Consider the following 14,455-nt stretch of genomic DNA (forward strand, 5'->3'; position numbering starts at 1 on the left):
AGTATCTCTGTGAAACTCAGCAGCAAATCTCCTGGAACTGCCCATTAGAAAGGAACAAGCCTGAAATCTACTGGAGAGGCATTCATGTCTGGACAAATCCCAAATTTTTCCTTTTAGAGTTTCAGCCAAGGACAAAAATCCTCCACTAGGCTATTTTACAACCACTAGGAAAAGAGGACTTTCCACATCCAGAAAATTTAAATGTTTGAGTAACACAGAATACTATTCTTAGCTCTGAACTGAGCTCATCCATGAGGCAAAAAATATGAGGCTGCTAAACTACATGAGACATTGCTGACAATTCTCAAAGCAGTTTCAGGTTGTGTTCAAAATAACTCCAAAGAGCTGGTTTTCCAAGAAAAGACAACACTCAGAGTTATTCTCTTCTACACTCAAACCTCCCCTACACCCATCCCTCAGTTACCTGGGGTAGCAGAACATTTTTGTCTATTCCCACTCACTCAAACTCAACATCCCAACACTGTTATTACTACTGCAGGCAGCAGAGGTGAAGCACTGGTAGTGACAAGGAGAACAATGAAAAAACAAGGAGTTTGATAAGCCAGGGAACCAGCAAAGCATGATTTCCTCTGGGTACATGTCTTGCAGTTGGATTCCTTCTTTGTCTACTAAGGTGACAGCTCCAATTGAAGCTTTTTCTCAGAGGTGAGAAGCAGTCACATGGATTCCCTGATGTCTAACAAGGAGGGGGGTAGGAAGCTCATTCATCTTTACAGCCTCTCCTCACCAGAGCTCAAATAGCATCGGGAGGCTGTGGAATAAAATCAGTTCAGTGACATCCTTCATTTCCAGTTACAGACTACAACCTCACCTGTCACTACATCCCTCAGTAAATCACAGCATATTCACCAGAGGCAGATGGAAAATGACTGGGAGAGGGAGCCCGTGGTGCCAGCAGAGCTGAGGCTTCAGTGTCCTGCAAGAAAACTGCCTGGGCAGCCAGGAGCAGAGAGGAGCAGTGACTGCTTCTCTCCAGCTGTGGCATCACCAGCCCAAAACTGACACCTTGTTCTGTCTCAACACCAGATCCTTAGACAGCTTATCCCACACCACAAACAGCAGCAGTTCCAGAGGCTACTGATGCCTTGTGAAAGTTGACTTAGAACACAGACTAGACAGGGTTAAAGAAGAAAGTAGGGCTTTATTAGGAGGGCTCAATGGATCCACCTTGGGCAGCACAAGAGCCCAGCCAGGGCTGCACCCAAGATGAACCAAAATGGTCCCAAAATGGACAACTGGTCACAGGGTCTCTCACTTTGATCAGTTCTGCTCCATTTGCATCTTGGAGTTCATTGTCCAATTCCAGCTTTAGCCCATGCAGTCCCATCCTTCTTGTTTTTCTCTCTTCAGCCCACGTTGTTTGTGCTCTTGGGCCTGAGATTTGGATCATGTGTCCTTGGTCCCCAGCTAGAGCAGGAATTGTTTTCTCTCCCTACTCTGTGAAGAGAACTTACCATCCTCTAATATGAAGCCCAGACCCACACACTAAAGTAGCACAGAATCCAAAAAATAGAAAAGCTAAAACCTGAAGCATCACTACAAGCAGTTATGACCATCAGTGAAAGAAGCACCTGGTTCAGAACTTCTCCAGATTTCAACCAGGATTCATTTATGCCAAGACAAACTGCCCATCTAAACAGTCATTATGTGGACTGTTGTTCTTCCAAAACAAACAACAAATAACAGGAAACTAAAAGGTCCTGTCAAGTTCTGCTTCTATACCATATTTTCCAAATTTTGACAGTAACTGTCAAACTGCATAGGTCTGTACATCAAATAAACTGTCTTTCTCCAAATACAGGGAAAAGTCTAGGAGGAAAATAAAACGTGTGTTATCCCTACCCAGACCAGCCTTTAGATTTAATAATGACTAAGTAAACCAAAGGCTGCTCACAATCACTTACACAAGCTCCACTTAGTTCTTGCACAAGTAAGAATGGTGCAGGAGGTGGGACAACTTCCCTTTGGACTCGTGGTTACAATAAATGACTTGTTTTTACAAATGAATACACTTATTTTCTGGATATTAAAGAGCATCATACATTCTTATCTCTCTTAGTTTAACTCGGCTAAATGTTTTGGTCTCTTGACTCAGGCATGACAAACTGATCTTCAATGCATTTCTCAGTCTCTGCACAGCACAAAGCATCCCACTTTTACCACCTGACATATTCATAACTAATTTCATCAGCTCACAAAAGTGAGACAGCTGTTTTTTCTCAACTGTCATCTCTGCCCAAAACTTACAAATAAGACCATACTCCTTCTGGCTTGGGTCTGAATAGTGTCTGCAACTGGACCCCAGCCAACCCCAAATCCAGTTCCTTCCTTCCCACCTGCACTGGCCACAGAATGCCCAGGGGTGAAAGAGCAAATCACTTTTGCCTCAATCTGCTTACCCTTTCACAAAGCATCATTTTACCATTTTTCTCTCTACACCAAGAGATCGCCAGTAGGTAAAGCCACAACATAAACCAGCCTCCTCCAAAGAGCTGAAGGTGCAAACCAGCAATATGTGATCAGAGGCCAATTCCTGAGCTGAATGTGAAGTCACATTGCACATAATAAACTAGGAGGGTACACAGAGCTTGACTTGACCCTGCTAATCACTTAAACCCTGGCTTTGCTTACAGAGGGAACTGTACTTTCTGTAGTCTCCCTGCATCCTTACATGGAGAGCTGTTTGCTGGGTAACACCAGTCTCTGCATGCTGGAAACTCTGAACTTGCAATAAAACTGGATATATGCACTCAGTTTTGCAGCTGGAAGTGGAATTGCACAACCAGAGATAAGGCACAGCTAAGTGAGCAATGGAACTCCAGCATTTTGTGCTCAAACATGGAAAAAGGCACCAAACCCAAGTCAAAAGTTAAAGCTCTTTTGCTCTGACAGCAAGCAGACTGCAACTACTGGAAAAAACCCAGCTTAGTTATCTTTCATAGTCAAAAGAAGGAACATATGCAGAGATCTTGGGAAAGCTCCATCCAAGTCTTTTAAACGGGCACAGGGACTCATTACCAAAAAGGGCAGGAAAAAAAAACATTTGGGTATTAAGAAAGTATTTATGGAAATTACAGGGAAAATTTGCAGTGTACATCTCTAAAAGCAAACAAGCAGCTTGCAGTCTCTACCCTGGCACCTTGAGCAAGGCATCTCACCTAGGGAACAAATCCCAGCACAGTCAGTAAGAATAAAGCACTGCAGCTTCCATGGCCACTGCCCATGGAGGCAGATCCTGCAACTTCCCAGACTGCCAGCACTCTCCAAGGGCAGCTGCACCACCAGTACTGTTCTGAGGCATCTCTCATCTTTCATTTTCATTCCTCCAGTGAAGCCCAGCCTAAAACAAAAGTGGAGTAAAACAACCACTCAAGGTTTGTCCATTTAGCTGTTGCCCAACTTCCTTCTCCAGTTTTTGCTCTGATGGAAGAAGTTACTCAGCTGCTCACATGAACCAGCAATCTGCCTCCTCACAGATCTGCCCCAACACCAAATCATTCCATTTGCTTAATTTGCCAGCAGTCTTTTGGCAAAAGCCACCAAGGTATTGACAGCCCATTTAATTAAATCTTCTGGCAGATGAGGGAACACTTAGGAAGAATTCCTCCAAATTCTTCAGACCTGCAGCAGGGCACTGCCACCTCTCCCATCACACATGGCTCTGGAATGGGACTTCTGCCCACTGCCCAGCAGAGAAAGCCACACACCAAACTCATGAAGCAAAAACTCCCTGATGCACTGAGAAACTACTCCAGCAAATTTTAAGATTCAGAATGCAATTCAAATTAAGTATTGCATGTATGTTAGCAGGATGGTTAGGGCAAGCACAAGGTAACGAATCCTATCAAGTCTGAAAGATTTGTCTTCAACACCAAAATGATTTTGAATCCAAGTATTGAGCTGCACAGCTATTTGCTCTCAGAGGTCAAGCGTGCACTAGGGGGAAGGCAACTTGAAAGTACAGCAACATTTTGGTATATTAGCCAATGCTCTATAAAAAACACAGTCAGTCTGTGAGGTGCTGAACCCTGGCACAGGATGTGCTGGGAAGCAGGAACCTCCCAGCCCTAGCTATCTTTCACCAGCGCCGCGTCTCCTGTGAAAGGAGGACACACACAAACTCTACTCCTGTTTCAAAGGCTGTGCCTCCACCAGCACTAAATCAGACACCAACAATCAAAATCAATTCATGCTGTTGCACGTGAAGAAATACAGCTGTGCTTATATCAGAGTTTCAGCCCATTAACTTCTGTGTCCAGACTAAACAGTTCTTTCACTCCTGCTAGGGGCACATGCTCCAGGGTTTGCACGTTTGGGCTCCAGATTATTTGTAACAGGCAAGCAGAGATTTAAGCTTTTATTCACTTCAATTTGTTTACTTTCAGACAGTGACTAATTGTCTTCACTGTCAGTCCCACTCTGTCCTCACCCAGGACATTTCCATGCCTTAAGAGGATATACCTTAGAAGTTTGAAGTCTACCTGTTTGTTGAGGCATTGCTAGTCAGCCAGTTTGAAGAACAAAATTCTTTCATGACAGCTTATGTACTGGATTCTAAATTAAAGACAGCACACACATTTCTGGGTGAAGAGTAATTTGAAAGCCCACTAAACACATCATTATAGTTCAGTAAGTGCTTCAGAAAGTTAAAAAGCATTCCTCAGAAAGAAACACTGAGAACTTTCTGTCCTCAATTCCTTGAATGTAAAGAGAAAAAAAATTCTGCAACAGGGCTCAGTTAACATTACAGTACTCAAGGAGAAGACCACAATGATTCTTGGCCTTCTCCTTTTAACCTGCTATGTGCCAGCTGTCTCCTAACTTTTCTTGCCTGTCCCCACTCCTTTGGGGAGGCAGCACAACAGACATTTTACACAGTACTTGACTCACTGCACAGCTGCCTGCTGGCACCTCTGGTAAACATAATCAGTTCCTACACAGCAATGTAGCTGTATCGTAGTTAATACAAGCAATAAATATGACAGAAGAACATCAGCTCTTTATGGACAAACACTCAGTGAGGGCACGTGTGGCTTTTGTACCAATTCCCTAGAACAGGAAGCCTTGTGCTACCCAGATTAGGTACAGCCCACATCTACTCCATCCTCCTTGAAACATGAGTTGTATCTACAGTGAGGTCAGCATGAAATATAGAAAATTATACTGTTAAATGACCTGAAGTAAATCACTTCCAGAAACACAAAACAGAGCCTGCTTGCTTTCCTTCTCTCCTGCATAAACAAGCTGCTATTGAAAGCAGGATGCCTAAACACGTCCTTCAGCTATCAGCACCTTCACATCATTCCTCATCAAACAGAGCTCATCTCCAAACCACTTTGCTTTTAACACAACAAACTCTTCAGCTCTGCAGATGTGGTCTGTATCCATTTTCACAACTGCTGTTTATAATGTGCTCCCTCCAGATGACATTTCTGTTGTGAAACAGAGGAAAGCTTTTAGCTGAATTACTCTCACTTCTCCATGAGCCAATAACTGCTGTACTACCCAGCTATGGGCGTGCTTCCCAGTGACCTCACACGAGGACTTCCAAGGCTGGAACATGAAGGACTGAGTGAAATTTCATTGCAAACCAGCTGATAGTTGCTATTTTTAGGAACAGAGGTTACACTAATCAGAAGGAGTAAATGTAGAAGCATTGTCTAGATGAAGACAATGCAAGTCCAGAGTCACCTTCTTCACACATCACTCATAACCCCATCACACTAAAATGCTGCATCCTCCCACCACACAGCCCCTCAGGGACAAGTCATCAAAAACCAAATATTTAAAACTGCTGAAGTTTCACCATACAGGGATTTCCTACAAGGACTGTCTTCCTGAACCCTAAGATCTTTTAACTCCAGCCAACAAGTGCTGATTGTGGGAAGGGCAGGAGAGATGTTTATTCTGAGGCAAACCCAAACACAGGTTACTCCTAGTACTGAACTCCCAGCACCACGATGCCTACTCAGACTTTAAGAAAACCCTACAATCAGTTTACTGCCCACTGTCCTCCCCTGCTCTTTGTCTGGTTTTAAATCATTATTCAGTCATGGACACTGCAGAGACCCAGGGAGAGTGTTTGCACAGGAGGTGACATCACGAGGTCAAACAGAGGAGCCAGCACAGAGGGGGCACAGCTGCTGGGACAGCACTGCTCCTGCTCAGCCCTCAGAGCTCACTAATCTCTGCTTTGGAACCCCCACTGCTCTCAACTGTACTCTTTGCTTAACATGAGCACCAAGACTATTCCAGGCTAGCAAGTAATAGGATTAAAGCAGTCTAATCTCAGATGTTACTTACAGTTTGTCAGACAAGGCACGAATTGGTCCCCCAAAGTATGGGGATGTCACTATGAACTCAAGACTCAGGACTAACCTGTATAAAGCTACACCAGGAGATGCCTAAAAACAAGTATGATGCAAAAATAAGGGAGGCATAAAATTCTGAACTGCACTTTATCAGGAGGGAAACAAGCTCTCTGAAGGAAAGGCAGGAGTCCCTCAAAATATTGGTCTATGCAGGTGAAGTGAAAAATGCAAGGGCACCATTTAGTGATGTCTTTATCAAACAAACAGAATGAGCAGCTTTGCCTCAGAAGTCTCTGGAAGCAGGCACAGTCCCTATGCCAGCATCCTCATTCCTGTCCCTCAAGGTTTAAACTCGTGACAAGTCACATGCAAGCTTCCAGTGGTGACCTTGGGACGGAGCAAGAATAAACATAAGGATTTCTGTTGATAAAGGAAAAAGCATCCCCAACACAAATGAGATTTAGGGTATCAAACAGTAAAGGCAAAAAAGGATTTGACAGCACAAAGTACACTGGAAACCAGCTCAAGATCCTGCTTCAAGCTGGGAGCTTAGACCAAATCCTCCTCTACTTCACTTGCCTTGCTGACCACAGGACAAATAAGCCACAAGTATGACAGTGCAGAATAACCAGACTGAGATGACACCACAAGAAGCACTAAACAAAGACTGCAACTAACACACCAGAGGAGTCATCTGTGCAAGGTTTTACAGCCACACATGCTCAGGACAAACTGGGAACGTGCAGACAATACCAACAGGAAACAAGACTCTTCTGTAGGACTTTACAAGCAGTTGTAAAACTTCTGTGCTGGCACCCTGAACCAACAAACCCCACCTATAGCAAGGCACAGGCTCAGTACTACACTCCACATCTCATTAGGGTACAGAAGGAGGAGTTGATGCTTTAAGATAACAAAGTTTATACCTTCTGTCACTACCCAGCAAGTTAGAGAGCAGCATTAGATCTGTAAGCATAAACCAGCCACAATTTCAGTTTGAACTGGATAATAAGTTCCTGACTTCTTAGGAAAAATCTGTTCTCAAACAACCTTATAATCACAGTTAAAGAACAGCCTGTTGTTAAGAAGGAACATGAAATAACTTAAGCAAGATACTGCTTTCAGCAACAAAACCCAAACCTTAACAGCCTAGAAAGTAATTTCTTGGTTTATATGCGTATTTTTAAGTAACCAAGTGGACTGTTACAGTATTTACCCATTTACAAATTTCAGCTGAAAATGGAAAACTATTCATCCCTGATTCTGCCAGGGCTGAAGGGGAACAGCTACTTGGTTCTACACAAGAAGTGCATCAAAGGCAAAGTCCTACACTTCCCAGACTTGTTTATTCAGAGTAAACGGTCTTCCATATTTTAAGAAAAAACCCTGAGTCTTTCACTTCCACATGTGTGACCTCCTGCCTGTACACACCAAGGGGATTAGTTAAACTTCGAGAATGCACTCAGTTTCCTTTTTCTAACAAACATTAAACATGCAGATGTTTGATGCTGTGATTTGCTTCAATAAACAGATTTTAGAGTCTGACGTTTCTGCTCTCTGATTTTACATCAGTACTGAGACGCTGTGAATAAAGCCTACAGCTGGATACAAATCTGCACTCTGAGAAAGTCAAAAGTACTCCAAGGAATAGGATAGCTGCAAAAAACCAACTCAAGTATGTTTTCTTTCTTAGCTTAAATGAAGCAAAATATTTGCTCTATCCAGCCATACACAAGCTTTCCAAAAATATCCACAGACCTTTCCTCAGATATAATCCTTTCCACTGTTCTCCTATGCTGCAGTTAATGTTCTATTCAGACACAATTCTTCTGGTGTTTGATTAATCTCCTTGCAAGTTCTGAACTGACCCTGATCACACATTTGCAATATGCACATATAAAATCCACCATAAACCCAGCACAAGACATAAAGGTCACCAAGAAGCCACAGTCAATATCAAAGAAAAAAAAAAAAAAGAAAAAACAAAAAAACCAAAATCTATTTCTCCAGAACAGCAGCCTTCCAGCTATGACTGCTAGAGCCAATGATTCTCAGAGAATCATGACCTTGAACACATTTAACTGGTAGTTCCTATTATGTGCTACAGTCATTCCTTTAAATGAAACCTAAAGTACATTTTCAAATAAGGCTTAAAAGCAGAACTTGAATCACCTAAGCAGTTTCACCAATATATCTATAGCAGATAGTGCAGGAAATCACCAAGTCATTAAACCAAGCCTCAGCCTGGCATCAGCAAATCCATCTATGTGCAAACTAAGTCCCAGTTTAATTCCACTGCCAGAATGACTCTCCCTCCTCCTCCTTCAGTCCATGCACAGCAGCAAACAGCACTCAAGGACAAGCAGAGATCCCACACTGTTTCTGCATTTGTCAACATCACTGGAAACCTGCACTGGCTTCTTCCTGAACTGCAGAGCAAGAGATGAGCAAGAGTGATGTGAAAAGCCAGACAGATAAGTTAAAAAAAACAGAAATGTGTTTATAAGCAGAAGACACTTCAGAAACTTTATTTACTCAGCAAGAAGGCAGTGGTAGTGGGAACTCCGATCAGTCAGAAAGAGACAGTATGAAAAATAGGAGTTTAAAAATGCATGTCCCTTCAGATTAACACAAAAAGACTGTTTCAGATCTAAAGTTGCTTCAACTATAAAGTGGTCCATCAACGAGAAGAGCTTCCCAAAAAATTACTACAAAATGTCTGACTGTGAACACAAGTGAGAATTTTTGTAGAATCCCAGAATGGTTGGGTTGTAAAAGACCTTAAAGGCCATGTAGTTCCAAACCCCTACTATGGGTAGGGACATCTTCCACCAGACCAGGCTACTACTCCAAGACCTACCCTTTTACTCTACTTTCTCAAAAGTTTAAATTTAAGCAAAAATACAGCCTGTTTATTCAAGGATGTCCAAGAATCCACATTAAACAATGCTCACATAACTCACAGAGTCTTATTTCAGCACTGAAGCCTCCAAATTAACCAATTCATTTATTTTAATGGTAGCCAATGAAAACTTTACATGTAAAATGTTGGCAGCAATTTCAAAATGACTACTGTAACAACACTGAGGGACAGCCCTTAAAGTTTTGTTGGGTTAAATTTAAAAAATGCAACAGATATTGCAAAATCCAGTAAGTCTGTACAATAAAGTCTTACTCAGCTGAGGATGCACCAGGCTGTACCTCCTTGCTAAGGAGTAGCAAACACCAAGAAAGCCCTTGGTTAGTAAGAAATATTCCCTTTACATGCACACAACTACCTGAAACTCCATCCAAAAAAAGCATTCAATGGCAGGTACAAATCTTTCACTGCTTCAGAACTCAGCCACTGACTACAGCTCATGTCTCTTTGCTGTTCCTCCTTCAATTTACACCATTTTAATCAAGTGACTTTCCTGGGAGGTCACAGCTGCCCATCCCCAGCGTGCAGTCCCAAAGGATTTAAGAGCACCAGGCCACTGACACCTGCCTTCAGTGACAGCCACCCCCTGCAGCCAGGGACCGGCTCCTCCAGCATTTAGCAGAAGTGACACTGCTGGAATAAAGGCTTCAGGGCACAATTCAAAGTTAGGGGACAAAGGGGCCAGGACATGCACCTCAAAACATTAAGGCACCAGGGAAGTCAAACAAAAGCTACTGACAAAGGCAGTAACAAACACCCTGACACTATTCAGGTACTTGGTACTGCATTCAGCATCTCCTTAACTCCCCCCAGCCCCACCTTCCAAGAAATATATAATGAGCCATTACTTTGACAGGACTTCAAACAAAGCTGCTTTCTTTTTTTCTTCAAAAAGAATTAGAATATGAATGTTTCTGCTTCACCAAGAAATCCAGAGCCTTTTGTGAGCAGATGATGCTACGAGCAGATGTACACAAGCAGATTCACAATAAAGCAGATGATCTCTTCTTTACCAGCCATCTTGACCTGTCTGGCTCGATTTACATAAACTGTTTCTATTCACTACAACATTGATTATGTAAACCTCGGCAAAACCTTAACCAAACACACGCTGCCACATCACTGCCAGCACAGACACAGCACAGAGCTGGGAGAAGGTTATCAGAAACACCAAACGCCTCGGGCTTTACTGAGGCTCACACTGAGTGCAGACTGAACAATCCCAACTATTGAGACAAAAGGAACGTGCCCTGCTGGGAGAGCCACCTCCTGCCAAAAAAACACCTTTCCCTCGAATTAAAGGTCAAGGTACAGCAACCCCACTTTAATAGTGCTAAGGCAGAGTGAGAGCAGAAGATAAAGGGAAAGTTTTGTCATCTTAAAAACAGGAGCTCAGCAATTTGCCAGGTATGCCAATTCCTTTGTTCATCATCCTCTTCACCACCTAATTTAAAAGTCTCACAGTTCAAGACACAAGTTATTCATCAACATCACAATCAAGGCTTAAAAAAAAAAAAAAAAAAAAAAAAAACAACCCACACAGTGTCTCAAAACAGCTTTTTTTTTTTTTTTAAACCTAGCTGCGAGGCTGCTCTATCAATTTTAATCAGGCAGTTGTAACAGGAGCTGCAACAGAACGCTTCTGCTGGTCCCCAGGTCTCAGTTTCACTGCAGGGAGGAGAGCAGATTTACATTGTCTTATTTAAATGAAACTCCAGATTACAAGATTTTAATACAAAACAGGTATTAAGTGATTTTTTTTTTTTTAGCATACTGAACAGCTTAAGCTGTTCCAAGAGTTCCTAGTCACAAATGTTGAGTCACCAAAGAGAGGGATGTTTGCATTATTTATGGCACTACAAATATTTAAGACACCTCTGATAGGACATGCAGTAGTCAACTCCTGAAGCTGCAAAGGGCTCTTAAAACAACAATCTTCGGTCTAAAAATTAAAAATACAGTTACTGAAGTCATGAGATTTCCTGGATTGCTTCCATCACGTCTACCTAGCCCTACATCCCATTGTGTGAGCAGTGACAGCCAATGCCCCATTGTCTGAGTGCAGCCACAGGGACACTCAGCTCCCTTGCACAGACTTCTTGTCCCTGGCTGCACTGCAAGGACAACAGCATCTGTTTGCATTTTCAGTACATCTTACACCTACAAGATGCAGCCTCAGTAGTTTTAGAGAACGGCTGAAACTCAAACAGGACCCAAACTCAGCAGCCATATACATTTTTTTTCGATTTTATTGGCGTGTTTCAACACAGACAGTGAAGATCAAGAGCCCAGCAGAACCGATAAGCCGAGATCAATGAGTCCCCATACTAAAGGCAAAGCGCACCAGACTTTGCCAGGTTAAGATCAGAGCCAAAACATTTCATACTTCTGCACTTTCAACTGCTGCTAAAAATAGTAAAGCAACAGAAAGGAAAATGCTTCCAGCTGTGCACAAAGAGGCTCTGCAGCACAACATCAATTTATGCACTCTAATTTAATTAAAGATTCTGCATTATACTACGACTTTATTGCCAGAGACAGTGTTGCACAGCTGAGCTCGCCCTCCATCGCCACAAATGAAACAGTAAGAACGTTCCTTTATTAAATTCAGTGTGATATGGGTATTCCTCACGAATCAAGGGACTTAAATACAAGGAATTCAAGTACCAGCTACACCCCGTTCATGATAGCAGCTGTGTTTTATTCCACGGTAACTGCATCTTGACCCAGTCTCGTGACAGGAAACATTTAGCATCCTTAAGGAAAAAAGCTGCACTACTGGATACGAGTACCCAGCCTGGACTGCTCTTTTTCAAACAGTTCTTCTGCAAAGGTGAACACGGCTCTTTAGGAAAGCACCGAAACAGAACAAAAACCCCGAAGAAACCAGAACAGGGTTTTCTACGACCTTGCAGCAAATATGTACCAGATTCTGGGGGAGGCTGAGTAACGCAGCGAGGCTGTGACCGTGCTGCTTCGCGGCTGGCTCCAAACCTTTCCGTTGTGTTTAGCGCTGAAAAACTACACCATTAACCACACGTTACCACGTACTGAACTACCAAAATTAAGCGTCTCTTCTGAGGTTGGCGAGGGCTCTCAGCAAGCAGGGCTTAGACGCTTCTCCCTCATCTGCCTCCGCGGCGCTCAGCAGAGCGGCTGCGAGCTTTAACAGCAGGGCAACAGCGTAATGCCAAGCGGATTACTTTAAGATCCATATCAAGCCGAGAAAATAAACATTTCCACGACGAATCTGAATATAAGCGCTTCACCTTCCTCGTTCCAAAGTCATCTCCCTGCCATCTGCAAGGAGGACGCCGTCTCCCGCAGCCAGCGGCCGAGGGACGGCGGCATCGGCGGAGGAACGGGGCCCGCAGCGCGGAGCGGGGGCGTTTGTGTGCCATAACCCCGCACCCCCAGGCCCCGCAAGAAGTTTCTTCCCCAAGCCCCGCCGTGACCTCGATACCCGAGAGCGGCCGGACCCCGCTCCGTCGGTCCCTCCGGCACCGGGACCCCGCAAGGGCCGAGCCGCGAGGGCCCCTCCGGCACTGGGACCACCCCTCATCCATCCCGGCACCGGGTCCCTGCCCCATCCCTCCCCGTTCCCCACCGCCGCCGGGTCCCCGTCTCTGCCCCATCCCTTCCCGTTCCCCTCGCCGCCGGGTCCCCGTCCCCATTCCAACCCTCCCCGCTCCCCTCCGCTGCCAGCAGCCCGCAACGGCCGCACCGCGCGCCCCGTCACGCACCGGGACCTCGCCCCCCTTCACTCCTCCGTCCCTTCCCGCTCCTCTCAGGCACTGCGACCCCCCCATCCATCCCTCCCTATTCCGCTCAGACAACGGGACCCCCCCCCATCCATCCCTCCCTGCTCCCCTCGGGCTCCGGGATCACCCCCCCGCCTCCAGCGGCCGCGCCGCGCACTCGGCCGGGGAGAAGGCGGGAAGCGCCACGCGCCCCCGCGCGCCCCCCTCCAGCTCCGAGCGCTCCCTCGCAGCGCGGAGACGCGGCCGGCGCTGAGCCGCAGGCCGGGAGGGAGCAGACCCCGCCGCTCCCGCCGCCCCGGGACCGCCGCGCTTCTCCCCCCCGCCGCTCCCCGGAGTCCCTGCCCAGCACTCACCCCAGCACCACCAGCTCCCCATACTTGACGGGCTCCTTGTTCAGCGCGCACAGCTCCTCCTGGCTGGAGGAAAACATGGGGCCGCCGCTGTGGTAGCCGGGGCCGCCCCGTCCCGGCCGCCGGTGCGGGAGCACGTCCCGAGCGGGCTCCGCTCCGCTCTGCGCCGCCGGCCAGCGGCAACGGCCACTACACCGCGGGGGGCGCGGGGGGCGGGGCCACAGGGGGGACGGACCAACCCGCCGCCGCGGGGGGGCGGGAGGAGCGACCAAGCGCCGTCCCCCCCCCGCGAGGCTGCGAGTGGCCCCGCCCTCCCCGCGTCCATTAACGGCCGGCGGACGGGGCGGGGCTGGGCGAGGGTGCGCCCCGCCCCCTCCCGCGCGCCGCGCCCCCCCCCGCACAGGCGGCAGTGGTACGGCCCGGCCGTGTTATGTAAACATAGAGTAAAGGGGACCCGGCCGCTCTTAAAGGGGCCGCGCACCGGCAGCCACGGCTCGGGATCACCGAGGGGTTCCGAGCGGGGGCTCTGGGTCACCTCAGCCCGGGTTCCACATCACCTGGGGGGCTCTAGATCCCCTCCTGCCCCCGGGATCCACGGCGTGTCTCTAGACCCGCGCTGCCCCAGGTTTGGGTCACTGCGGGGCCGCGTCGCCTCCTGTCTGGGCTGGGGGTTCTGAGGGAGCTCCCGAGATCCCCGCAGAGCTCCCGGGGCCGCTCCGGCCCCTGAGGGAGCGGCGCCGCCGCCGCCCAGCCCCTGCCCCTTCCCTGGGCTCCCACCGTCCGACCCTGCCCTTGTCCTGCTCCCCTGTCCTACATCCTGTCCCTCATCCCTGGAGCCCAATTCCAGCCTCTTCTGCCTCCTTCTGAGGGGACAGAAATTTCTGTCTGAGGGGATGGAAATGCCCTCACCCCCTTTGTTCTTTACTGGTCTTTCAGGTCCTTCCCAACCCAACCCATTCGATGACTTCCAAGGATATTTTTCTGCCTCCGTGTCTGCCTCACCACCCTTCTCTCCTCCTTTGTCCTCTGCACTTGACTAAAGCCCAAAACCAGCAAAGATTGGCTTGATGTTAATCTGTGCTGAAGATAGAA

At 46.8% G+C, this 14,455-nt stretch overlaps 1 protein-coding gene across 1 annotated transcript in view; it reads right to left on the reverse strand.

Annotated features, from left to right (window-relative positions):
- Positions 1-13,557, reverse strand: part of PELI2 (pellino E3 ubiquitin protein ligase family member 2) — a 68,230-nt gene extending 54,673 nt beyond the window's left edge. Inside the window, exon 1 of the mRNA XM_059850577.1 lies at positions 13,367-13,557. Coding sequence (XP_059706560.1) covers positions 13,367-13,443 — 77 coding nt within the window. The 5' untranslated portion in view covers positions 13,444-13,557. The remainder of the gene's footprint in view (positions 1-13,366) is intronic.
- Between the last annotated feature and the right edge of the window lie 898 nt (positions 13,558-14,455).

This window comes from Haemorhous mexicanus, chromosome 6 (assembly GCF_027477595.1).
Source record: "Haemorhous mexicanus isolate bHaeMex1 chromosome 6, bHaeMex1.pri, whole genome shotgun sequence".
NCBI lineage: Eukaryota > Metazoa > Chordata > Aves > Passeriformes > Fringillidae > Haemorhous > Haemorhous mexicanus.